The 25,711-nt window shown below is 42.7% G+C and overlaps 1 protein-coding gene across 2 annotated transcripts in view; it reads left to right on the top strand.

The window, feature by feature from the left end:
* Positions 1 to 23,204, top strand: part of tbc1d14 (TBC1 domain family, member 14) — a 45,736-nt gene extending 22,532 nt beyond the window's left edge. For both annotated transcript variants that reach the window (XM_069672276.1, XM_069672277.1), the window contains 11 exons: positions 6,743 to 6,867; positions 8,704 to 8,786; positions 8,904 to 9,021; positions 9,763 to 9,869; positions 12,980 to 13,060; positions 13,728 to 13,816; positions 13,947 to 14,018; positions 16,793 to 16,921; positions 18,200 to 18,309; positions 20,235 to 20,493; positions 20,893 to 23,204. In XM_069672276.1, coding sequence (XP_069528377.1) covers positions 6,743 to 6,867; positions 8,704 to 8,786; positions 8,904 to 9,021; positions 9,763 to 9,869; positions 12,980 to 13,060; positions 13,728 to 13,816; positions 13,947 to 14,018; positions 16,793 to 16,921; positions 18,200 to 18,309; positions 20,235 to 20,493; positions 20,893 to 20,949 — 1,230 coding nt within the window. In that variant the 3' untranslated portion in view covers positions 20,950 to 23,204. The remainder of the gene's footprint in view (positions 1 to 6,742; positions 6,868 to 8,703; positions 8,787 to 8,903; positions 9,022 to 9,762; positions 9,870 to 12,979; positions 13,061 to 13,727; positions 13,817 to 13,946; positions 14,019 to 16,792; positions 16,922 to 18,199; positions 18,310 to 20,234; positions 20,494 to 20,892) is intronic.
* Positions 23,205 to 25,711: the final 2,507 nt, after the last annotated feature.

Here is a 25,711-nt window from a genome sequence, read left to right on the forward strand (position 1 = left end):
GTAGATCTGCGCTTCGTGCCGGGATGATTATAGTCGGGATGTTTCTGTCTCTACAAAGATGAATGAGGTTTTCTGTTTGTGTTGACAGATGGATGTTAACCTAGAGATCTTAAATGTAACTCAACCAACTCAGTGCAACAAAAGCACGTGCAGCAGTGTGACAGCGACGTCCCTTTTCTATTTTGGCTTTTTGAAGGATGTCAAGGGATTTCCTCCTGCTGTTGTCTCTGCTGCAGTTAAAGAGACGAGGCTCATTTAACAGATTGTTCTAGAAAAGGAAAAGGATTATATCTGAGCGTTTCACTGCTCTAAGTTCCATCTGTTTGTCTGTATATTGTGCATTATCTTCATTTTGTCTCCACAACGCTGCCAGATCATTACAGTCTAACTAGCAGACTCCCATGTGGTCACTGTAATCAACTGTTCTTCTGCTTCTGCTGCCTAAAAATAGGTCATAGAAATTAAATCCCTGTATGAAATTCATTCAGTTATATTAAGTAACCTCAGCAGTGTTGTATCACGTCTTTAAATGGGTGTCAGTTGCAGTTTTCTGTTTGTGTAACCAGATATGGTCATGGTGTGAAGCGTTTCCACGACCTGCACGCAGTGGTGTTGGTTGATGATGTGGTTCATTGTTCAAAGGATGTGTGTGAAGCTACATAAAAGGACATTGTGGTTGAATTTACACCTCCACCACCAAAAGCTTTCCAGTTGTTGCTGTTTAGAAACAAACTGTTCTGTTTCAGTTCTAGATGTTTCTGGCACACTGAGATCAGATCATTTCTGGATGTTGGACTGATTTCTCTTCAGATGAGAAATAACCTGAAGGCACCATTACACTGCTGAGAGTAACATGGTGAAATCTGTGGTCATGAATTTTAAAATAGCGCTCTCAGTGTGACACCCTCATCTATACGTGTTAAGAGAGAACAATGTTAGTGGAGAGCATATAGGAGATGTAGTGAGGAAGGTCAGGCCTTTTTTAACCCCTGAGACGCCCAAGCCTTGCGTGAAAATCCAGCGTTTAACCTTGTAAACATCTCCATGTGGTGTTTTTCATGTGCTACAAGACATGTCAGGGACAACATCAGCAGTCATCTCCATGGCTGGGCCTGTCTGCAGTGTACCAAGGACAGGCTGAACAACGCGTTTTCAGATTGGCAGGTTTGTGATGTCACAAACCTGAGGAGCCAGTCCCCTTAACGGACGTGGTGACGCTATGCGTATGATTATGTGCAACCACTTCAGCACATAATGACTACATTTCGAGCTAGCTAAGCTTCAACAAGTTGCCGCTAATCGATGGCAGAGACGTGTTTTGTTTTCGGCTGATTCAGGAATCTTTACTGAGGGAGAAGGAGGAGATGCCTTGGGAGGATTTTTCCAAGGGAATTAAACGAATTTTGCAGAACAAACTCATCAGACACAATTTATTATTTCAAGCAGAGAATTTTAGATATCCTAAAACATGACTGGAGATGGTCTTTAACTACATCTTTTTAACTGATAAAGGATTTTATCCAGCTAGTAAGCTAAAGTAAAAGGCAGCTCGGTGCACAGCCCCTGAAGTGTCACGAAAAAACGTCGTAGAGACACCAATTTTTTACACGATTGCTTTATTTAGTTTGCGTAACATTTTCAATCACCAGAGGAGACCTGTGGATAATTTTGCTCCAGGTAAAAACCTTGTGAACAATCAACATTGACAATACTTTATCCAAATAATCAACCAAACAGCTCGGCTCGCAGCCCCTCCTGACGCCCTGTGTCTGCTGAAGGGCATCTGAGAAACACTGATTTCTAACATGAAAGTACTGTATTCAGTGTTTTACTGGTTTTAATCACTGGTTCAGTTTGTTTTGGAGAGGAGGAGACCTGTGCAGACAACCCTGAGAACATGTGAAGGTGCCTCTTTAAGGACACTTTATTTTATTACTTTTAATGTCATCTGTACATAATGTTACTGACTGATTAGTGAACCTGTAACCTGCCAGACGAACACACCTGCCTTCTGCCAACAGCAGACTTGATTCTGCGCTTGAGGGGCTGTGAAAAATACTCTGGGGCTGCCTAAAGCGGTTTCTAGTTGAAAGCTGAGTTTGGCATGCAGTGGAACAAGACCAAGCTCCCTGCTGTGGCCTTTCATCTCGCAGCTTTCATGATTGAGAAAGCCAGAAGTGTGTTCATGCGGATGTGATGCATAGGTACCAATCTGAGGAAGCACAGGAGGAATTTGTCTCCAGTTGAGTTTGCATTTAGGATAATTATTTGAGACTTTGTGATGCTACTAACAGTAACAGACTGCTGCTTCCTTGTATCTCTAGTTTTAAATCATAGGAGCCATTAGCAGAGCAGCCTGCATGACAGTCAGTCAAGTGCAGCCAAGAGCTCTTACATCACTACCAGGAAACTGAAGAACTATACCGAACGCCGGCGTGACAAAGCAGGTTGCTGTTGCAGCAGGTTATTATGGGATGCAGTTGCTATTCAACCAGCTAAAAGCTCAAACCCAACATGCAGAAAGAGTAAAGTTAAAGCCGTTAAGTGGGACAGGAAGGGTTTCGTAACATAGGAAACAACAGGTTCTGTTTTGTGTTGTTGCTCTGCTACTATCATTTGTGTTAGTGGAAAGTAAACCATAAAGATTAGGAAGCTTATTACCTCTATCTTCTTGTAGACTTCTCTTTCATAGGCTTTTGTGGTATCGCTTTTAAAATACTGGCGTTATCATTGAGATTTTAAGGTATCAAACATGTTTGGCATTTGTACAATACTTTTATGAGTTTTAATTCAGATTTTCAGGAGGTTTAAATCTGATAGAAACCGGCTCGAAACTGTAGTCTGAGCCTCTCTGCTCCCTTTCACTTCACACTCATCCTGCCTTATGTTTCACCTTGTTGCAAGCACCTGCATAGCTGCTGAACAGATGCCAGATTTCCTCTTCCCCTCTCCCCCTCCCCCCCAAGTCTGCCTCCCTCTCCTCTTCTTCTCCCTCCCCCGGTCTCTGCAGTATTCATCCAGTCTCAGGGTGCAAAGCTCTGGCTAACCTTTTTACTCGACCTGCAGGTACAATGGTAGATAAAATGTGAATAACAAAACTGTAACACAAGTCATTTTGTGAAGTTTATAAGGACGGGTTTTCCCCAAATATCTCGACATCCATTCTCTGTCCATGCTAGCGTCAGCGTGTGTAGTGTCACTGACGGAAGTAGATGACATAATTCATTGAGCTATACAAATAAACCATAAAGTTTCTGCTCTCCAAACACAAATTCAAATTGAGTCAGTTTTTGTTTACCCAAGTATTAAAGCTCATAAATGACGTGGGTGTTTCCTAAACATTGAGGGCATCTCTAGCTTTGTTTGTGTTGCTACATATGTCAGTATAAAGCCTTTAAATCGGGCTCTGAATCCTCCCCTCTGCTTGGACGGTAAAGAAAAGTAGGGTAAAGTACACACACACGTAAGAGAGAGGTGACTCACCCTCTGTGTAGCTCTTCTCTCATCCTGCTGCTGCCCATCTCACCCATGACTCCCCTCCTCTCTCAGTTTTCCATTAGCACTCTGAACTTCCTGCCTCACTCATCCCACCTCTCCTCCTCCATCACTTCCCAATCCGCATGAGACGCTTCATCTCCGGCTTTCCCCATCTCCTCTTTTACATCACTCTGCTCCTCCTATTTCTTTTGTTTAATCTTTTTTTTTTGCACATCAGCCGCTTCCTTTTTATGTGCAGATGAGATGATGCCCTGCAACGACTTTCAGAGCTTGTTTTGAGTCATTCAAAGGCAAAGTAGATATGGCTGCTTCTTTGCTTTTTGTACAATTAAACAAAGTAGTACATGTTAGTTAGGATGGAATATTGTTAACTCGGGTCCTATTTTTACATGTTTTGTTGTCTAAATGACAAAAGTGGGAAACATTTTGGAATGTAAATACATCCGAGCAAAGTAAAAGTTCTTGTTTTTAACCACTGACAGACTTCAATTGTTATTCTAAGTGTCTGACAACATTACAGAAACGGTCCCTACACACATCCCTTTTAAGAGTGCCATAATTTTTGGAACCAGAAACGGCTGTTACTTTGCTGTCTGCTTAAAGCCAACAGACTCCACTGACAAACATTGTGCCTCAAAGAACAATGGAGTTGCCTCCACTGACTGGAGTGTTACACAAATATTGTGTTGGATTTGAACTAACCATTTAAACCCCTAAAGTCTCACAGTAACACCAACAAACTAGCTGCAGCTGTAGACCAGTAACTCATTTTATTTGAGGTAAAATTGCTGTTTTTGTCAGTGGAGTCTGGTCTCTTTGAAGAGAGCAATGAGAGCAGTTTCTGGTTGGGAATAAAGTACTTACTCTTTGACAACGTGATCTATCTCTGTAAGGACCATTTCAATCATGTTGTCAGACATGGTTGTGCTGTGATCAGGCGCCTTTGCAAACAGGTTTTAAGTTGCTGCCTGCTCAGCCAGTTTTGCGTCTACCGAAGCATTTACACCCCAAAATGTAGCGGCAAAAGTAGGGCAAAAATATTCAAATATAGCAGCCCGGCTAGCTGTTTCCCCCCCATCTACCAGTTTTATACCAAGCTTAGCTTATAATCTCTTAGCATCATTTTTAACAGATGTTTTGACCTTCTCGTGGAGCTCTTGGCAAGAAAGAAAGTGAGCAACAATGTTAGACTAATCCTTCAAACTAAGATGGTGAACATTGTTATAATTACGTGCTAGACGCAAGACAGTTAGCATGTTAGCATTTCAGCTCCGTGGTGCCTCAGAACAGCCTCGCAGAGCCGCTAACAGCTGCTGATGCTTTTTCTTTTTCTTCTGGCTGTTTTATCGATCTTGTAAAAACTTAAGCTTTCTGAACGGCTCGATAATTCAAGGTTACGGCTATTATCATTAATTCATGCTGGCTTTATGTCTTTTTATGTCCCTCCTCACACTTTTGTTCTGCTGCGCCCTGTCCTCCTCGAGCACAAAATTCAATGTGATTCAATTACCTTTATTTGTCCCCAAGGCCTAATAGAGAGCGGGCTCTGGTGCAGCAGGCGGCAGCACAAAGACAGATTAATAACATGGGCTGCATCACTTTACAGCCATGTGTACACACACACAAAGACGCACACTCCTGGTGTAGGAACAGATTTTCCTATTTGCATTGTGGCCTGTGCTGATCAATGTGGAAGTTCCTGTGGCAGCAGCACAGTGTTAAGCTGATTGCTTGCAGCCTGCATTATTAACACACTCTGGAGGCCATTTTGGACGCGCATTGGTTCGTGTTTGTGCTCATATTCCACTTGCCCTATTTACAGTAGCTTCCTGATTAACTATTTAGAAGATGTACTATCTCCTCTGAACTATCTGTCCTCCCTTAAGCTGACTTCTGGTTTGAAAGTCAGGTTTGCTACCACACACATAAACACACACAACCTGTTAGTCAGCTGCTAGTTGACCTTTTGTTAAACTGCTCTGAGGCCTCAGCTGCGGCGAGTCACGTGGCCTCCTCTTTCTGTAGGCCGGTTTCACACACACCCAGAGGTGCAGCGGAGTCATTAGACACCAGCTGACACATGCTCATAGGCCAAAAGAGCAGCGTCACACGGCTGTCAAGTGATTTTCTGCGTTTCTGTGTGACTTCAAGGAATATTGTGTTTGTGTTTTTAAACATGGACCCTATATACATATATTACATATTCGTGTGAGGGTACGATCCTCTTTTTAAAAACCAGAAACACCCGTAACAATCGCTCTCCTCAAAGCCACCAGACTCCATTGACAAACCAATGATTTACCTTGCAGAACAGGGAGCTGCTGGTCCACCACCGCCTTCATCTTTTAGTTTTTGTCGTTTCTTTTACGCCAATATTGAGTTGGATTTATAATCTATAACACCAAAGGTACACAATAGCACGAACAAAGTAACTGATTAAGGCAGCAGTAGACCAGCAACTCCTCAATTCTGCAAAGTAAAATTACTGTTTTTGTCAATGGAGTTTGGTTGCTTTGAAGAATCTGCTGTTTCTGATTTCAAAATAAGCGTCTAACTATGTAACAAAAGGTTTCACTTAGTTTGTTTTCATTGTCTTGTGACATTTGCGCTTATGATGGTTTGCTCAAAACCAAAACACTATTTGCATAACACACAAAAACCTCATCAATCAAGGCAGCAGCGACATCTGTGCTCTATGAGGTACAGTTACAGTTTTTCAAGTCTGGTGGCTTTCAGGAGCATCTTGCTCTTTGCAAAAAGATCTGTCTCTGTAGGGATCCTTCCTGTAATTAGAATAACCACCTGAGCACTTTTAGAGGCTTCAGGTGTAGGATTGTGTTGCAGCATCTAAAGCCTGTTTCACGACTGCCAACTAAAGCAATCTACTGGAGCAAATTCAAAACTCATTCAGACCCTATATGGCTCAGGAGTGAAAATACAAGAATGACTCTGTGTTGCACACAATTCCTTAATCTCGTAATTTCTTAGAACATGATACGAGCAGTCTGCATCTGACCAAGAGTATTTTTCAGGTCAGAATTGTTTTGCTTTGGAGCCACTTGCATGTCCTATAACTTCTTTGAAAAAGGAGTCTTAAGCAACAAATCCACCAGCTTTTCAGAGCTTTAATTGCCAGCGGCTGTTTGAAATTCAATATATTCCAAGACAGTTTGTTTTTTCCTGTAACGCTGTCTTAATTAACTTAACTTTTAAGTCGTGTAAATCGTGTGTTCTTGTTTCTCAGGAATATGAAACAAAGAGTGGCAGAGCTGGACCCGGCAACCCGACGTCTCCCAGGAAGAGTGTGAGGAAAAACCTGGACTTTGAGCCCCTCTCCACCACCGCACTTATACTGGAGGACAGACCTGCGTATGTAAACAGACACACTGTCACATGTTTGAGTTGTTAGAGGAGCCCACATTTTTTCTTCTCCCCTTTTCCATCAGACAATAAAGCCTCTTCTGTTGTCTTTCTGTCTCCTTCTTCCCTTCATTCCTTCTTTATCAGCCCTCTGTCGGATCATTAGCCTCCATTCAGTATTGTTCCAGCTCTCGCTCTGTCCCTGCTTGTTAGACGGTGAGAGAGAAGCGCTGCTGAAAGTTTAATCGCCCTCCTCAAGCCTCATTTCTACCACCCTGGATTATTAACTTTTTACACTTTGTAGTAACAAACAAAAGCTTCTGTTAGGGGACAGAGTGAATGAAAACGATAGTGTGATTTAATCAGATTTCCTGTGTGAACACAACAAAGTTTAATCTAAGTTCATGCCTGGAAAAGTTCAGCTGCAGCCTCCTACCTTTTGTCCCTCCTCACCGTCTCCCCCTGCTGGTGAACATTGTTAAGAAAACTCCAAATACTGTTAAACTTATTGCAGTATTTGCTTACAGTGGTAAAAATGTAAGTGCACCATCCATCTGTATTTGTAGAATGGAAGAATTAAGTTATTATACCCAAGATAAGATAAGATAAGATAATCCTTTATTGATTCCCAGTGGGGAAATTCCGGTGCTGCAGCAATACAAAGACAAATGGCAAGTAAGTAAATACAGTATAAGAATAAGAATAGATCAAATAAATAAAATAAAATAAGAGGTATATACAACTGTTATACAGGTAGGAGTAAGTGACAAGTTAAAGTCACAATCAAGTGACAGTTATGAGATAAAGTGACATGTATGAGTAATAGCAACATATTAGCAGAATGAGATTATACAGTGTGATATGAGGTATAAGATATAGTACAATATATGTGGCAATAAATACAGTGTGGTATATTACAGTACATGTATATAATGTAGTATGAGAAGGAATATTAAATCATTAGTGAAAATGTAATATAAAAGTAAAATTGCAATAGTAAAGTTTTATTTACTTGCAAGTGGCCATTACTGTATTTCTGCCAACATGTGTGCAAACGTGTAAAAACTGAAATCATTTTCACCCTCACGATTTTTTACTGATATTTGTCTCCATGCATAAAACAGAATAAGAGAAAAGGAGATTAAATATGTCTGCTCTGCTTCCTGGAATAAGGCAGAGAAGGACCTTTTGTTGTCAGAGCTCATCAGTATGGATCGATAAGATAGTGCTCTTTGTCAAAATAATATTCTTTTTCAATTTTCTGTTTTATCAGAATCAGAATTGGGGTTTATTACCAAGTAGGTTTACGCTTTCAAGGAATTTGTTTGGTGTTTTGGTGCAGAACAATTCGAACAGAACTAGAATAAAAACAGTAAAAAACTTCAGTAGAATAAGATGAGCATAAAAATATAACAAACCAATACGTGTAATACAAAGTATGAACAGGTGTAATTAAAAACTGTACAGATGTGCTGGTATGTGCAGGATATCAGTGAGTGCAAAAAGCAAGTATGTGAACAGACAATATAAAAAGTCCAGTGTGCGTTAATGTAACACATAGAGCCTGATTTGGAGACTTAACATTTGTGTAATGTTAAGTGACAGTGGGGCTGGATGAGAGGCCATAAAACAAATGAGGGCTAAGACATTACAGTATAATCAGTGTACAGAACAGAAAGAATGCAGGCACAGTACACAACAATACTAATACAATTGACTTCATAGGCTCCTGTTCCTCTGTCTTTCTTCTCGTTATGCCACACAAGCTTGCTCACCATGAATAATGTAATTAAAGCTCAGAGAACACACGGTCCTTAACTCTTGGTTGATGTTTGTGTGTTGCAGTAATCTGCCCGCCAAGCCAGCTGAGGAGGCTCAGAAACACAGACAGCAGTATGAGGAGATGGTGGCCCAGGCCAAGAAGAGAGGTGAGGCCATTTTCACAAACTCTTCTCTCTTCTCTGGAGTTCTGAAATCAACCAGACTGTCTTTAGCCTGGTGTCCTCCTCATCTGTGTCCAACCACCTTTCTCTTCACATGTACAGAGTTGAAGGATGCTCAGAAGAGAAAAAAGCAGCTGGAGGATCGCTGCAAGCTCGAGGAGAGCATCGGCACGGCCGCCCAGACCTGGAACCAGGAGATCTTGCCGAACTGGAGTACAATGTGGGTACAAAGTTAAAATAAATACTTCTTGAGTAACATTTTAAAGTGTCCAAGCGCCGCATGTCAGATTTAATGCACTGATTTGGCAAAAAGTATGAAAATCCAGCATCCAAAAAAGTCTCCTTGCGGTTAGGACACAGTGTTAGCACGGTTAGCTCCAGTAGTTAGCGTGAGTGAAAGTTTGAAGTAGGGGCAAAGGCCCCGCTATCAGCCTGCTAGCTTTAATGCTAACTCAAGTAACTCTCGAGCGTCTTTGGCAAATCTTGTAGTCTCTGTCTTAATGTCTTTAGATGCAAGAGGGTGTCGATTCTAAACTGTTTGAAATCTTTAAGTGTGTGAGAGGTATATAATAAATCGTCTGTCAGATGTAGACAGAGTTATTAAGACTCTTCCTTCAAGTACATTAATCATCATCGCATCATGATTTATTGGGATGTCAAGTCAGCGGCAGTTTGTTAGAAGCTGCTGTAGGGCAACACTGCCGGGAGGGAATACCAACAAATCATTTAAGAGATTAACAAAACACAACCTGCTTTACAGGCGTAACTGCCTCCTTTTCCGTCCAGCACATTGATTTTTTTTTTTAAAGTAATCCAAATAGAGTACTGTGAATTACAAGTGGGGCATTGTGAAGCATAAACGAGGAGTTAATCATGTATGGCTTAATCATTTCCCTTACTCTGAAGCAAGTGTTTCCTCACAACTATTTTAAGCAACTTCTTCTTCTTTACCCGCCTGCAGGTGCACCTCTCGACGAGTGAGGGACCTCTGGTGGCAGGGCATCCCCCCCAGCGTCAGAGGGAAAGTGTGGAGCCTGGCTGTGGGCAACGAGCTCAACATCACACACGGTACATGGGAGTGATTGTGTATCTGAGTGCGTGTGTGTGTGTGTGATTTATGAAGAGAAGAAAAGGCTCATTACGTCTGTTACCAACGCAACACTGAGCACAAAATGAAATGCCCTCCTGTGTCTCTTTCTTTAAACCAGGAACGGCCACCAGACTCCATTCACAAAAACAGATATTTTACTTGTTACAGGTCTGCCTTTGCCTCAATTAGTTTTTTTGTATGTGCGTGTGTTAATGTGTAAATTTTTCTTTATTTGTTTGTTTTTTGATCCAGCACATAATAAGTCTAACACACAATAACACAAAAAATAAACTGACCAAGGCAGGAGGATATAAGCAACTCTCTTTTTCTGCAAGGTAAAATTACTGTTTTTGTCAATGGAGTCTGGTGGCTGTGTTTAGAGCAATGTAACGGATGTTTCTGGTTAAAGAACCATCTTCCTCTTTGTTAAGAAGTTCTGTCTCTGTCGGAGAATGTTTAATAGTAAGTTAAAAACTCCTCGTAGCTGCTTTAATTGCAAAAACTACACATTGTAAATTCCTGATTTGGACTGTGACGTGACTGTTAAACAAAAACAGTATGATCTACAGGATAGTACACTTCTTAAACACATACAGACACAGTCAATTTGTCTCGCTGTTTTTGTAATTGATAATTAAAAATAAGAGACAGTGAGAGACAGTAATAGAGAACGAAAGAGTGTGTCCATTTAAGAGGGAGCATGGTCCACTGATTCCCTACAGCACATGAGAGACGTGCAGCATTTCAATGAGTTCTCCAGTCTGAATGGTGATTACACACACACACACACACACACACACACACACACACACACACACACACTTTCTATGGGAGCACCACTTTCAAATCGCCCAGCCTAAGCTCCTCAGGGCGACTTGCAGATAAGCACTCGCTGGCTGACTGCTGAGCTGGCCCACTCTGCTTTGTGCTGCTCAGCCTTTTACATGGAGCATATTCATTATCACTCTACACACACACGCATACATACAAAGCTCTTCAAAGTTGTCCATCTTCTCTTAAGCAGCAGCTCAGTTACAGATTTGCCCCATTTTACCTAAAGTAGTTTCATCACTGCTGCTAATGCTACTGCTAGCATTTCTACCATTGCTGGATTTGCTACTGGTTCCGAGGCTTCATATACTTTGATCACACATCTATATTACTGCTAAAACAGGGCTTTATTTTTTTTATTTTTCACATATTTTGGGTTCTAAAGAGCTAACAGGTTTTAAGATTTGCTCCAACAGATTGCTTCAGCTGGGGCCGAAGGGGGTTGTAGTGGCTGCAAAGCAATCGCTGTGGGTCAAAGCGCCCAATCAAAGCACGTGCACAAGGGCCCAGATTGTTCTTCTGGTTTTTTAAGATCCTTTTATTGGCTTTATTATGTAGGACAGCTGAAGACAGACAGGAAATGTGGAAAGTAGAAAGTGGGGGATGACATGCACCAAATGATCTGCAGACGGGAGTCGAGCCTGCGATCAGTGCGTCGAGTACCGTAGCCGTTATCTACCAACTGAGCTAAACCAAATCTCTTCAAAGCCACCCGACTCCAGTGACAGTACATAGGAGTCGTACTTTGCAGAAGATGGAAGTAACTTGTCTACTGCGGAGTTATTATAGTTTTTATAGCTCGAAAGGATGCATGACATCAAATATGATCTCTAGCTGTTATGCAGTTCTCTGACTGTGACCTTCCGTTAGCAGTCTCCTGCTCCCTCCACTGCTGCTGGAACTTTTCGTGTGCTTCTCTGTGAGAGCTTCTTAGATGAACTTTCAAATTAGTGGGATTTTTCCCTTTCAGCTGCATCCCACAAATGTCGCCGTTGCTCTTCATCACGATACATTAACTTTTGTCTACTACCGGGTCGTAGTTAAAGTATTTCCATATAGGACGGTGCGTGCTACTTTAGCCATTTTGAGAAAATCTAGTTTGCACATAAAGTATCGTCTTCTTTGGAGTTTCTACGGGAGCCGACATCCGCTATGTTGCTTTGCTGCCACCTTCTGGAACTAGTTTGTTACTGTGTCATCTTCATTCTAGGTTCTTCTTATTCGGCCAGTGTCTCTCATCAAACAGAATAGGACAAAGTGTTTTCACAAATTCGTGTTGCACTGTTTGTTGTAGTTTTATTTAGTTTTTTTTGAAAACTCTACTTTTAGTCTTAGTTTTCTTTAACTATAATAACCCTGGTCTACTGCAGCCTCGATCAGTGATTTTTTTTTTGTCGAGGGAGGGAAGCCGCCTGGCTTTCTTCAGGCACACTCGCACCGAGTTGAATCAGGGCATCTCTCGTAAAAGACACCAACATCAAAGACATAACGCTGACCGGTTTTGACCCTCATCATGACTCTTCCTCAGGGCGTGGCCAGGAAGAGTCATGAAACAGAATGTAAGGTGAGGTTCACTTTGTCAACATGTTGCCATAAATATTCATTATAAGTAGCCATTAAGTGTTGCCATAAATGGTCAATATGGATGGGGAATAAATAGTATATAATAGGTACTTTGTTGCATATTTGCTCACAGGGATTATTTTGCAGCCTGAAGCAGTCTACTCTAACAATTCCAAAACTTTCTGTACCTTCATTTTGTTCGTCATATAAACCCCAAAACATGTAAAATTAGGGCCCAAATTCCCCGTTTATCTATATATGCTGAGATATCTATAAACTGCAGTTCACATGGTCAGCAAGGCCTGCGCTCTCTGCAGTAAATATGAATCTGCTTGTGATGGTGAGACTGAACAAGGTCAAGATCACCAGTGCAGAGCTCCGTGCTCTTCTCGGAAAGCTCATTATTTCCATCCAGCGTCTCATCACTAGAGGGCGATGCCAGGTCAAAACGCACGCTGGGAGGTTTAATCGACTGCAGCAAAATGACTGTCTCTCTGAAAATGGAGGCAGATCTGTTTCCTTTAATCACCTCGAGTGTTGCTGCTGCAGAGTGATGTGAAGAGCAGAACCTCTTTTATCACCTGAAGCGGTTTCTGTCCAGTCATCATGTTCTCCTCTCAGCGTCTCAGTGCTTCTGTCTCCCTGCCTTTCTCTCGTATTGACTGTTGCGCTGTGCTGTTATGTGTCCCTGCAGAGCTGTATAGCATCTGTCTGGCCCGGGCGAAAGAGAAGTGGAAGAACATGCCAGCACCTGCCTCAGAGCCCGAAACTGAAGGTAGAGACACGACAGAACTTTAAGTGGATGTTCCTCATATTGTTGGCCATATTCATATTGTAAAAATAAGGCCTAGATGGATATTCTAATAGTCTGACAGCAATATATCTTGCTTAAGAGATCTTTGTTCATTTTTTTTACAGCCATTAGATTGCCCTCTGCAAAGCTGCCAGACTCCATTGACAAAAACAGTAATTTTACCTAGCAGAACATGAGTTACCGCTGCCTTAATCACTTAGTTTTTTGTGTTATTGTGTGTTTAAAACTTATTTTAGTAGCTATGAGGTATTCATTTAACACGCCAAATTCACTCAACATCACAAACAAAACAAACAGCCAAGGCAGCGGTAGACTAGAAGCTCCTGAGTTCTGCAGGGTAAAATTAATGTTTTTTTCAATGGAGTCTGGTGGCTTTAAAGAAAACAATGTAGCAGCTGTTTCTGGTTTATAAAAATGATCTTACCATAACATGTCTGCAGCGATAGCTTTAATAGCAATCTGAGCATATCAGTGGCAACAGGCAATATTAGAAAGAATTGCCCGCTTAATTTTATTGCAAACATCACCTGTTTTGTAGATGCCAACTGAAGCAATCTACGTAAGTAATTCCATGACTACTAATAAAAAAATTCCCCTCTGAAAATGTCTCTTTTGCTACGTCTTCCAGATGCTGGTTCGTCAGATCGGGAGTCGAGTCTGGAGCTGATCAAGCTGGACATCTCGAGAACTTTTCCACACTTGTGTATCTTCCAGCAGGTCAGAGAGACGAGCTTAGTCTCATTCAGCCTTTAAATTCAGTAACGATTGTAATCAAACACTGAAACTTTTTCGGGAATTGTGTGTGTGTTTGTTCCATTGTCCTCATTGCTCCTTTGTTCATCATCAGGGCGGGCCATATCATGACGTGCTGCACAGCATTCTGGGAGCATACACTTGTTACCGGCCAGACGTTGGCTACGTAAGTCACACACACATAACACAGCATCACATCCTGTTACTTCAGCACATTTTGTGCTCGCTGGTGTTGTACCCTTTCAGTTTACTTACACAGGTAGAGTTAAAGAGGTTAAACACTGTGTGATCTTCATTCATGTGTGATTCATGTGTCTCTTTTATACGCTGTAGCTCTGTGTCAATATTTAATTAAACAAAAGACAAAATACAGCACATAGGGCTCTAGGAGAACATTTAAGGAGCTGAATGTAACTACAAATTACATTTACAGATAGATAAAATTTATTAGAATTAACATTGTTTAATATGTAACATACACAGCCTTAAAGCAGCGGCTGCAACACTTAGGCCAGTCCTCTATAGATATTATTACCTTTGTGTGCACAACACAACTACTTGCATGCAGGAAATGTCAGAAATTATGTTATTACATTATTTATTGTTTCCTGTCTCATGCTTTAATCATTGTAGTAGCAAACTGAATGACAAGGAAATGATTAAAGAAATAATAAAGAGCAGAGGATCAGAGCGATCGTAGCTTTTCAAAATAAAAGCTGGCTGTGCTGTTTTGCCTGTCACTCAAACACTACACTGTACGTGCACTTCAGGTGTAACGATTAACAGTAAGCGATGAATTCAGTGGCTCATCCGCTCACTTTTTCAATGAATAGACTTTACACATAATAATAATAATGATGGGCAAAATTTGAGCATTAAAAAAGTGAATATAATTTTAATATAAAATAGTAAGGAATGAAACTCCTTTGCCCATTTGTAAACAGGCCAGAGTAGCTGTACTGTAGTACTACCTGTGTATTATGAAGGTTAAATATGACAGGGCACAGAGCTGGCTCTCCCACGTAACACCTACGCAGTCTATTATTATCTTATGCAACCAAAGTTTGACTGCGGTTGGGACGACTAACAGCTTCTCATATTTGATTTCCACTGAGCCTGAGAGTAAATCGTCTCACTCTGCATTAAAGGAACGTTAGGTGCTTTTCACCTTCCAGACTGGAAACACATCACACATCAGATGTCCTGCGCTCCGTCAGAGCCGTTGGGTTCTTCAGACTCCAAACACGCTTCATCCAAATATTTTGATGTTCTGTGTCGAGGGTCATATTCAGAGCAGTGTTTTGATTTGCTTTAAATAGTAGTTGTAGTAACAGAACCTCATTTGCCTCTGACAGCATATTCTGGGTCAGGATTTATGTCCAGAAGCAATTTAGCTTTCCCTAGACTCCCTTAGACTCCGTAGTTAAATGATGAATTGTGCATGTAAGACAACATGGCTCACAACTGTTCTGCACATAGTTATTCAGGTAGGTTAGAATTTTTAATTACCGTATTTATTGATTTTATACAATACTAATAATGTACAGTTAGTTATGTACCAATAGCAGGCAGGCAGGGTCCTTTGAAAGCCTTAGAGATAGGGTAAGGAGCTCAGACATCCAGAGGGAACTCGGAGTAGAGCCTTCGCATCAGAAGGAGTCGGTTGAGGTGGTTCGGGCATCCGATTATGCTGCCTCCTGGGCGCCTCCCTTTGGAAGTTTTCCAGGCACGTCCAAACAGCCGTCTGGCCTGGGATCACCGCGGGATCCCCCAGGAGGAGCTGGAAAACGTTGCTGGGGAGAGGGACGCTTGGGTCACCTTGCTTAGCCTGCATTACAGTAGTCTATAACTCCTTTTATGTTTAGTTTAGTTATTTTAATTACATTTCACACAAATGTTTAACTGTTCAATTCAAATTAATTTTGCAGCATGAAAGTTTTATATCAATAAGTTTCTAACGTCACATCAGACACAGGTGTGTAGGAATCAATTTTGGAACCTCGTCGTCTGACAACAACTTGCCAAACACATTTTCCACTTAGGTAGGGTTCTGTGTCTCCTTGTGTTCCCATACATACTCAGAAAGGTTGTTACACCTACACATTCTGCTTTCATACGCAGATTCACATGCATGTTTAAAAAGATTAGGAGCGATGAAACAGATCTAAAGCACAAAACTGTGTTCAGCACATGACTATTAACAGTAGAAGGTCTGAGCCTCAGCAGTCAGGCTGAGTGGTTGTCGAAGATGAGCGTCAAGTCCTTCTGAATGTTTACATCTGCAGCACATCATCTCTCTACATCTCTGCCCTGTGGTTTGGACATTCATGCAGAGTGTCGGTGTGATTTCCGAGTACGCAAACCTTTAACACACCTTCCTCTTCCCTCTCAGGAGAGTTACTAATCTTGTGCCGCCTCCTTCCAGACTCCAGTTGTGCTCTCGAATTCTCCTCTTGATGCTTTTTGTCTGTCATATTTTTGAATCAAACCGTGGAGATTGAAGCATAAACTTGAAATTAAGAAGTCAATGTTCTCGGCATCATGCTGCAACTTTAAGCACACTTCATCTCTTCGTAGCCACATTGTGCCTGTCAGATGCTGCGGTTAGCCCCACGCTGTTTAAACTGAGGTAGAAATGAGTGTGACTTCCTGCACTGACCCCAACCCATGAGATGCTGCACACACGGTATATGCATCCATCTCTGAGTGCAGGGTGTTTTTTTTGCATGTTCCTTGCATCTGTCTGCGTCAGTATCTCATCTCTGTGTCCCGACTGAAGCTCGACGTTCTGATGACAGATTTATCAGCTTCAGCAGGTGTTAACTTGCTGCCTGAGTCAGAGTATGTTTCATAATAACACAGGTTATTCAAGCTTACAACCCGACCTGTAATAGTGTTGTAACATGTTTGTTCTGTGTGTGTGTGTGTGTGTGTGTGCAGGTGCAGGGAATGTCGTTCATCGCAGCAGTGCTGATCCTGAATCTGGACACAGCTGATGCCTTCATAGCTTTTGCCAACCTGCTCAACAAGCCCTGTCAGATGGCCTTCTTCAGAGTCGACCACAGCCTTGTCAGTACACACACATACACGTTCACACACATAAATCCACATATATATATTCCTGGATATCAGTGCTATACACTATAGATAGGTCATTGTTACACCCTAACCGAAGGCAGCCCTATGGGGCTAAGAACTATCCACAGTCTGACCCAGAAATAACCACGTGAAACACCTTAAAGCACTCAATACATGGGATTTATTAAAGGTATGTAAACAACCAAATAATTTAGTGAGGACCGACAAACTCAACACAACACAAAATCCCTGCTGTGAGGCAGAACCACAGCAGTCTCCGTCTTCAGATGTCATGTCTGGGGTTTTTGAGCACTTTAGACCAGGTGAACCTCATTCAGCAATCACCTGGTTTAATCACGTTTTATAAAATGTCAGAAAAGGGTGAAACATAACGATCAGCGGTAGCATTCAGTTTGAAAAATGTTTCTATCTCCACTACATTCATCGTTCAGGGAAAATGCCACTGACAGGCTCAGGTGGTGTCTGACAACATTACAGAAAGGATCCCTGCAGAGACGAACCCTTTTGTTAAAGACCCCCTCTAGTGAGAATCTAACCTTGTAAACATCTCCATGTGCTACAAGACAACATCAGCAGTCATCTCCATGGCTGGGCCTGTCTGCTTTTAAACTGCAGTGTACCAAGGACAGGCTGAACAACACGTTTTCAGATTGGCAGGTTTGTGATGTCACAAACCTAAGGAGCCAATCCCGTTAATGGACGGGGTGACGCTATGCATATCATTATGCGCAACCTATGGCAACCACTTCGGCGATGCGCGAGACAGCTGACTACTAATGTTAACGTTACTACTACTGGTTACTAAATTTCAAGCTAGCTTGAAAAGTTGCCACTAAATGATGGCCGAGACATGTTTTGAGGGGGCGGTTGGAAATTTGCATAGTGGGCGGGGCCAATGCAGATTCAGGAATTTTTAATGAGGGAAGCAGGTGCAGAAAAAACATAAGCGTAGCATTTCATATGTCTAAAAACATGACTGGAGCTGCTCTTTAAAGAGTAGGATCCTTTTATGTTTAACCAGAAAAGGATGTCACGGCTCTTCAAAGCCACCAGACACAGGAGTCGTTGGTCTACCTGTGCCTTTGATCAGTTTGTGTTTATGTATCATCGCGCAGTTGTAGAAGAAGTTCTTTCAATCACCACAAAAGTTGCTCGTCCATCCCCACAGATGACTCACTGCCCTGCTTATTGAACTCAATGTGGTTTTTGTGTGTTAATGCTCCTGTTTCTTCTCCTCTCTCTTCACAGATGTTGACCTACTTCTCGGCATTTGAAGTGTTCTTTGAAGAAAATCTACCAAAGCTCTTTGCACATTTCAAGAAAAACAACTTGACCCCTGATATTTATTTAATCGACTGGTGAGTCCGCCTCTTTTACTTCACGTTCTGCGCCGTTTGTCTCGTTGCTTCTGCTCTTCACTACACTTTTCAAACCACACTTTTCAAAAGTACCCGTCTGAACGACTTGCCATTAAGTCATTTCACAGCTTTCTTTTTGCGTTCCATCCTGTTTTAACACTTTGCTCTCTCAAGGTCGTCACAGTTTCAGATTCAGGTGTGTTTCTGAGAAAACAAGATGGGCTGTGGGTCTGTGTTGGTGGTCTCCCCCCACTCTCAGTGGAAATTTTCATTTCAACTCATCAACTCTTACCCATATCACTGGCATACACCCAGCTTATAAAGGGAGTGGCTAGGGCAATATATAAGTATTTTAAAATTAGCATTTCAGTTAAAGGGGCCGTATCTATTGAATGGATATATTCTCATATTTTGCATGTGTTTCACATTTCAAAGGTCAAAACCTCGTATGTGGCTGACCGCATCAGGTCAGTGTGCGCTTCTGTGGGCGATGTGTTACAAGGACTGTCCTTATCAGGCCGATGACATCGTGTTTGACAGCAAGTGCGCGCTGCGGACGTAGCAGAGGATGAGCAGCAGGGGAGCAGCTACTCCCCGAACAAAGTGTCCAGAGCCGTATAGACAGAGAGTCGCGTCAGTGGAGGTCCAATATGCGCCATGATCCGCGATTGCGATGTTGCAACTCTAGCTCTCTGAGGCTCTGAAAGAACCGTCACTCACCCACTCACTCAGTCAGTCAGTCACAGCCTCTGAAATGGGCCGTTCAGAACAGCTGCAGGTTTCTATGTAGCACCTTGCTCTCGTTGAAATCGACCAATCATCATGCAGCGTCGTTCACCTCAGGCTGCCTTCTTGCACTAGCTTGTAGTCAAGTCTAAGATTTCAGCTCACCATTCTGATACCTCCTGGTGATTCTGGCTCGTACATACAAGGCTGAATAGCCAACATTTTGGAGCGACAGTGCAGTGCGGCCACTCCCCCACGTGGGATCGGCTACTCAGTCACTACTAATACCGTCAGCCAATCGTGGCTAAGGTCTAACCTTTGAATGACAAAACAGCTTGTTCATTCCAGGACGAAGGAGAGGCTCCGAAAATTATTATTTTTTTAAAGTTATCTCAGGTTGAACTGATAAGAATCTGGTGGATAAAGGTCAGAGGTCAAGGTCACTCAAAAAAAGTTTTTGGTCATATGACGAGGTTTTACACGAATGAAAAAAAGGATGAAAGGTCAACTCAATGTCGTATTATAATGAATAACAAATGTAATCAAGGACTGGAGGGAGTTTCTGTTACATCTAGTGATATTGAAAATAATTTCCATATACAAATACTGTTTATCCCCTGTTCTTGCCACAGTTACTGTGATTCCGTTGGAAACACAAGCTGTGTCCCAATTCAGGGGCTGCATCCTTTGGAGGAACTATCTGAAGGCAGACTGCGTCACAGCGGCCCGTCGGAGGCTGTCCCAATTCGAAGGCTCCTTCAGATGTGGCCGACAAATACTTCCTCCTTTTCCCAGGCCATGGAGGATCGATTGGGTGCATCCTTCTCTCTACGTATTCCGAGATTCATTGCGCAGAAATTCAAACGAAACAAAGTTTTTCGTTTCAACTCACTCGGATAGTTGCGATACAAATGTTAAACAAATAGCTGGTTAGCCTGCTAGCTACCTGTTGCTAGGAGCTGGGAGCTGCTTTTGGTTTCGCAAGGTAAAGAGTGGAACCAGTTGGTGATGCAAACAGGAAATCTTCCGTAGAACAGATTTCGGTTCTGCGTCTACACAGGCTACGAATGACTCATCCTTCGAAGGCTGCAGCCCCCGAATTGAGACACAGCTCCTGATAGGTGAGAACTAAAACTTGACTGGTTGGTAGAAGCAGAAATGAGCCTTGGGGTTGTATGCTTCTGTCTCTCTCCCTCCAGGATCTTCACTCTGTACAGTAAGTCTCTGCCGCTGGACCTGGCGTGTCGGGTGTGGGACGTGTTCTGCAGAGACGGAGAGGAGTTCCTGTTCCGCACGGCGCTGGGCCTGCTGCGTCTCTACCAGGACGTCCTCACCTGCATGGACTTCATCCACATGGCCCAGTTCCTCACCCGCCTGCCCGACCTCATCCCCGCCGAGCAGCTCTTCCAGCACATCGCCTCCGTTCACATGACCAGCCGAAACAGGAAGTGGGGGCAGGTAGGGCGTCACAGACCGATAAAACGAGTTCAGACCAAAAGCAAAGATAATTGAAGACACACTGGACTGTTGATGTCACAGCACAGGATCTTCAGTTCACTGTAAGATAATAACTAACATCTCCCAACATGATCTACGATATGGGGAGGAGCAGGGATGGATTTTAGTCAATGAAAAGACGCTGATAAACACAAGTAGACGGACTCTGCTCTGGGCCCCGTAACTCTGCCGCTAATTTGCGTCATTTATTTATTTTAAGTAGGTTGAAGTTCTTTTTATTAGATTCTCCTACATTCTTGACATGATCAATCCAAAGTACTTAAAAAGCAGCGTTACACGTTACAGCTTTTGGCCAATCCATTTCTTACATCGGTTTTCTTGCCCCTTCTTCTGCTTCAGGTCCTGCAGGCGTTACAGAAGGATCCGGAGCGATGCAGCCCGGTGCTGAAGCGCTGAGCTAAGATCACCTCGGAGGAGAACCGTCACGCACTAATGGACTCAACCGGAAAAACTCGGCAGGCCGGATGGACCTGAGAGAGCCGTGCCTCTGCTCGAAACAGAGCCTGGAGGGGATCTGTCGTTGGCGAGGGAGGGGGTGTGAAAAGGAATACGAGGCCTTATTTATCCCCCACCACCCCCTCCTCTGCTCAGAGGCCCAGCAGAGGACTGGAAAGTGTAGCTGAAGAATGTATCACACACTCCCACACATGCACCTACCAGGGTGGAAACCAACCTCCTCCTCTTAGACTTTAATTCTCTGCTGTCAGCACACTTTCCCACGACTACTCCACCTGCTTTTCTTTACATTTGGCCAATCGGTACGAGTCAGGGGAAGTAAGTCCTAACACGACGTCTGTGGAGTCAGATCTATGATTGAAGGTGGAACTCGAGCTCGTGTCTGTGTCTCTGTCTTTCTTTAATTCTGCACTTTTTTCTGTCATTCCTTCCTAAGTTTGATTTTCAGTCCTTACAGGCAGGTTTTTCCGAACCATTCCCTTGAAGTCATCTCTGTCGTGAGTTAAAATCCATGAAGATGCGCAAAACCTTCGACAGGTTTGGTGTCTCTGAGAGCGCCACGTTGTTACATTTAATTTAAACCCTCTGCAAAGAGGACCTGAGCTGCCTGTCAAATGTTTTTGCAGAATATTTATGTCAATGAAACTGGAGTAAATAATCATGTGTCGCTGTTTGCTGACATGGACCTCCCTTCCCTTTGAGCTACATCTCAGCGTGTTCGTGTTTGAGCGTGAGCGTCTTTAAAGTTTGTATTTATTTAATATTTATCAGAGGAAGGTGGGGCACGAACGGGACCGGTGAAATGAAGGGTTGTTGCTCAGCCTTCTTTGCGTACATTTGATTTAAACATGTATGCATAAGCGGGAGTTTGCAGCATTATTCATGTACTTACCTGTGCACCTGAAGGATTAACAAGTGTGTCCACTACAGAAGGATTAATTAGGATATTGTCAATGTAACTGAACTTGACAATACTTATGAAGGTTAGGCTAATATAGTGGCAATGTGGAGATAATTTTGGACCACGTAAATGCAACGCATGAAGTGTCGCTGCATTAGTTTGAAGACGTAATAACGTGACGATTCTCAGGCAAGTTCTGTATTTATTCTGAGCTGCTTCTTTGATCTCTGAGCAGATGGACGGATGTGTACTCCTGAAGCATAAGGCGCAGTGAATATAGCGCATAGACTGTACATAAGAAGTGGGCGTAGCCACAGTGACATCACACGTTGCATTGCATCAAGACAGACGTGAGCATGTTTGCTCCTCTCCAGCTCCGCCCTTTCGTCCAAAGTGTTTAGCTACCATCAAATGCTAAGCCGCCAGCTAAAGCTAGCTGGGTTAGCAAGGTGCATGCTAATTCTGGCTAATGAAAAACTCCTCAGAGTGTCTTTAGATACAACCGAACAATAAACAAGACACTTTTTTAGGTCGCCGTGAGCAACCTTTCAATCGCAGGTAGCCACGCCCTCAATCATAAACCTGCTGTATCGTCTGTTTTACTCTAAATGGGACCATAAGACACTTTTGCATTGACTGCACTTTTCAAACCCTCAGGCTACGTCCACGTATTATATACAATCTATAATCTCACGTCTAAAATACCTGCGTGTTCAGAGTTATGACTCAGAGATGAAGTGCAATTTTTGATGCAAATTTCTAAGGTGAAAGAAGCTTAATCGCCTCCATGGCTAACCTTTTTAAGAAGCGACAAAACAACAAAAGCTAACATCATATTGTATTAAGAACACCAGCACCTTCCACAACCGTGTTTTAGCGTCTCAAATGTAAAGTTGTGCTGCTTTCTGTCTTACCTGATAGTGAAATATGCATTTTGGGGTTTGTTGGATAAGCAATTTGAAATCATCATTCAGTTAAATTGTGGAGGGTTTGGATTAATCAGAGGATTAATTGAAAATGAAACCTGCTGGTTGTTAATAGTGGTGTCAGGATGACAGACTGTCACAGTGATGCACATGACAACAGTGGTCAGCTGGCCCTCACGTGTCACCGTGTGGCTGCTGTTCCCTGAGGTTGTCACTGTCAGGGGGCCTCGAGGCTGCAGTCACATTGTGGTTAATGTGTCGCTCCATCCTGACCTATTCGTGGGTGGGGACAGCATTTAGGTCGAGGCTGAGGCGGATGTTTCATAAATAGCATTGTTGTATGTTAAAGGTGGGCCTGCAATTTTGAATCGAGGCTTTTTAAAAAACTTTTGAAATTGCTCCAGTAGATTGCTTCAGCCTGCAGCTGCATAATGAGCCATCACTGCTGCAGTAGTCCTGTATTAAAAGTGTGTCCGCTTAAGTGCTTGTTTTTACCCACGACGGGCTCTGACAGAAGTGTCCCTACAGAGAGACTCTTTATTTCAAGAAGAAACGTGCTTTTTTTGAAACCACAAACAGCCGTTTCATCGCTCTCTTCAAAGCCACCAGACTTCATTGACAAAACAGTACTTTTATCTTCATGCAGATCAGGGGAGCTTGTAGTTCGTTTGTGTTATTGTCTGTTGCACAAACATGGTTTTGGATCCAAACTTAGAACTGAAAACTCCAAAGTAACAGGATAACACAAACATACTTACTCGCTTTAACCTTGCAGAATACGGTAGTTGCTGGTGCACCTGTTGCCTCTATTCGTGTGTTTGAAAATGGAGTCTGGTGGCTTTGAACAGAGGATGCAACGGCAGTCTCTGGTTTCAAAAAAGGGATCCTACTCTAAAACAAAACGGTTTATCTCTGTAGGAATCCTTTCTGTGATGTTGTCAGACGCTTAGAATATTAATCCGAGCCCGCCATTGATCGGGTACACCGCCATCATAGCTGGTTTACTGAACTAGAACAATTCGAAAACCTTTGGCTCTAATTTGCCATTAAGACCTGTGGCAAAATAAGCTGGGGTTTAAAACTAAAGTTCTCCTTTAACATAGCTAGACCCCAATGTTGATAATCAGATTTAGTTTGTTTAATATATGTTTTGCCCTGTTTTGCACAGACCTGTCCATCAAATGAAATAGGAGTTCATAGGAATCTTATTGGCTGTCGACGTCTGTGAAGTTGTCAGACTTTATCAGCCGACAATCTTAAATCAGTGGAAGCCCTGTTGTTTTTGCTTGAGTCGCTGTTTCATCCGATGTGTTGTGCTACTGATTTTGCGTGTGATGGAGTTAAATTTTTTACGCACCCATTTGGCCCCCTGAGGCTAAATGCTCTGTGTTTTAAAAACAGGAAGCGCCTGTCATTTGTAAATCATCACCTCGGTCGCCTCGTGGCTGCTAACCAACTTGCTGTGTGTGTGTCTCAGCGTCTGCATCAGCTCTGCAGACTTTCTGATCGCTCTATCTGATGCACCCACCCCCTCCCCACTTCCCCCGATGTGGTGACGCACCGCAGGACTGCAATAAAGCTTTTTGCACATTCATGTAAGCCTTTGAGTTGTGCCTGGCATCATCACTTCATGTCATCGCTCACAGGTTTAAACGGGTTGTCGGTTTTCCATCCTTTGTTTTTGTTGTGTTTCAGTAGTGTCCAGCTGACTATACCGGCTGTAATGTGTGTTTTATGTGTATGCGTGGTTAATTTCCCACTTTGAGATCTGTGAGTTACTTGTTAGTTGTTACATTAAAGGCTGGCCTGTCTATCCAGCTCTACCAACACTACATGCTTCCTGTCACACTGGAAACACAAACAAAAGTCAATCAACCGAATTTAAATCTAAAATGTAAAATGTTTTGTTGATTTTGCTGTATATGTGTAATTTCTTGGGTTCTGTTTGTTTTGCATCATCTGCTCTGTGTTTCCTGAAGAGACCTGTGTACTGTAGAGGACTGATGACAAACGTGGAGACAGCAGAGGGTTAACATGCAGCTGTATCTCACTTGAAATGTATATAAACAACGGTTTTATTAAAATAAAGAGCTGTACATATTCAACAGACGAGCCGCGCTGCGTTCCTTTGTTCACTTTAATGTTAGGGGACACATTTTATTTTTACCCTCGCCTTGTTTTATCAGCTTTGACTTGCTAGTGAATGCCTACATTTCCCAGAAGACCTCACCCCCAAGGTAGCGGGTATGGAAATGATGATGCCAGGTGAGTATACTCCTTTCAATCTCTTTTCTGCTGCGTCACCGTCTGACGTCACAAACGCGCCGAATACGGTTAGTTAACAGTGAAGATGTTACGGTGGTCAGGTCTGTAATGTATCTAGTTCTCATTCAGTCTGTGAATGAAACTCGGCGCCCACAAATTTGTAACGATGTTCGAGCGCTGCTCGGACGGAGACGGGCAGAATTTGTAGATGAGATGACGAGGAGTCGCAGAAGTCACCGACAGAGCGTAGCATCACGCCGGAAAGGGGGCGGAGATTAGCGTGTCAACCTGGGTTTTGTGTTCCCATCAATGTCGATCGATTTCCCGGTTCTGAATGCCGATTGCAGCCTTTCCCACTAAGCAAAAAAGCCGGGTGTTAGTGGGTTTTTTTGACCAGTGTGAAAAGGGCTAGAGGAACTTTATTCTGCGTGGATTTTGGCGCCCCCTGTGGACAACGTGTGTAGTCACATTTAGAGCACTGGTAATCCAGATTTGGCGATCTCGATCAGATTGATTCAATCCAGTTTAACTTGATTATAAAATGTATTTATTTAAATAAACTAAGTATAAAAAATGACAATAACTTGACACGTTTTATTTAAACTAAATT

Source organism: Semicossyphus pulcher, unplaced genomic scaffold (assembly GCF_022749685.1).
Source record: "Semicossyphus pulcher isolate SPU_LCO1_2020_fin unplaced genomic scaffold, fSemPul1.0.p SCAF_21, whole genome shotgun sequence".
Lineage (NCBI taxonomy): Eukaryota > Metazoa > Chordata > Actinopteri > Labriformes > Labridae > Semicossyphus > Semicossyphus pulcher.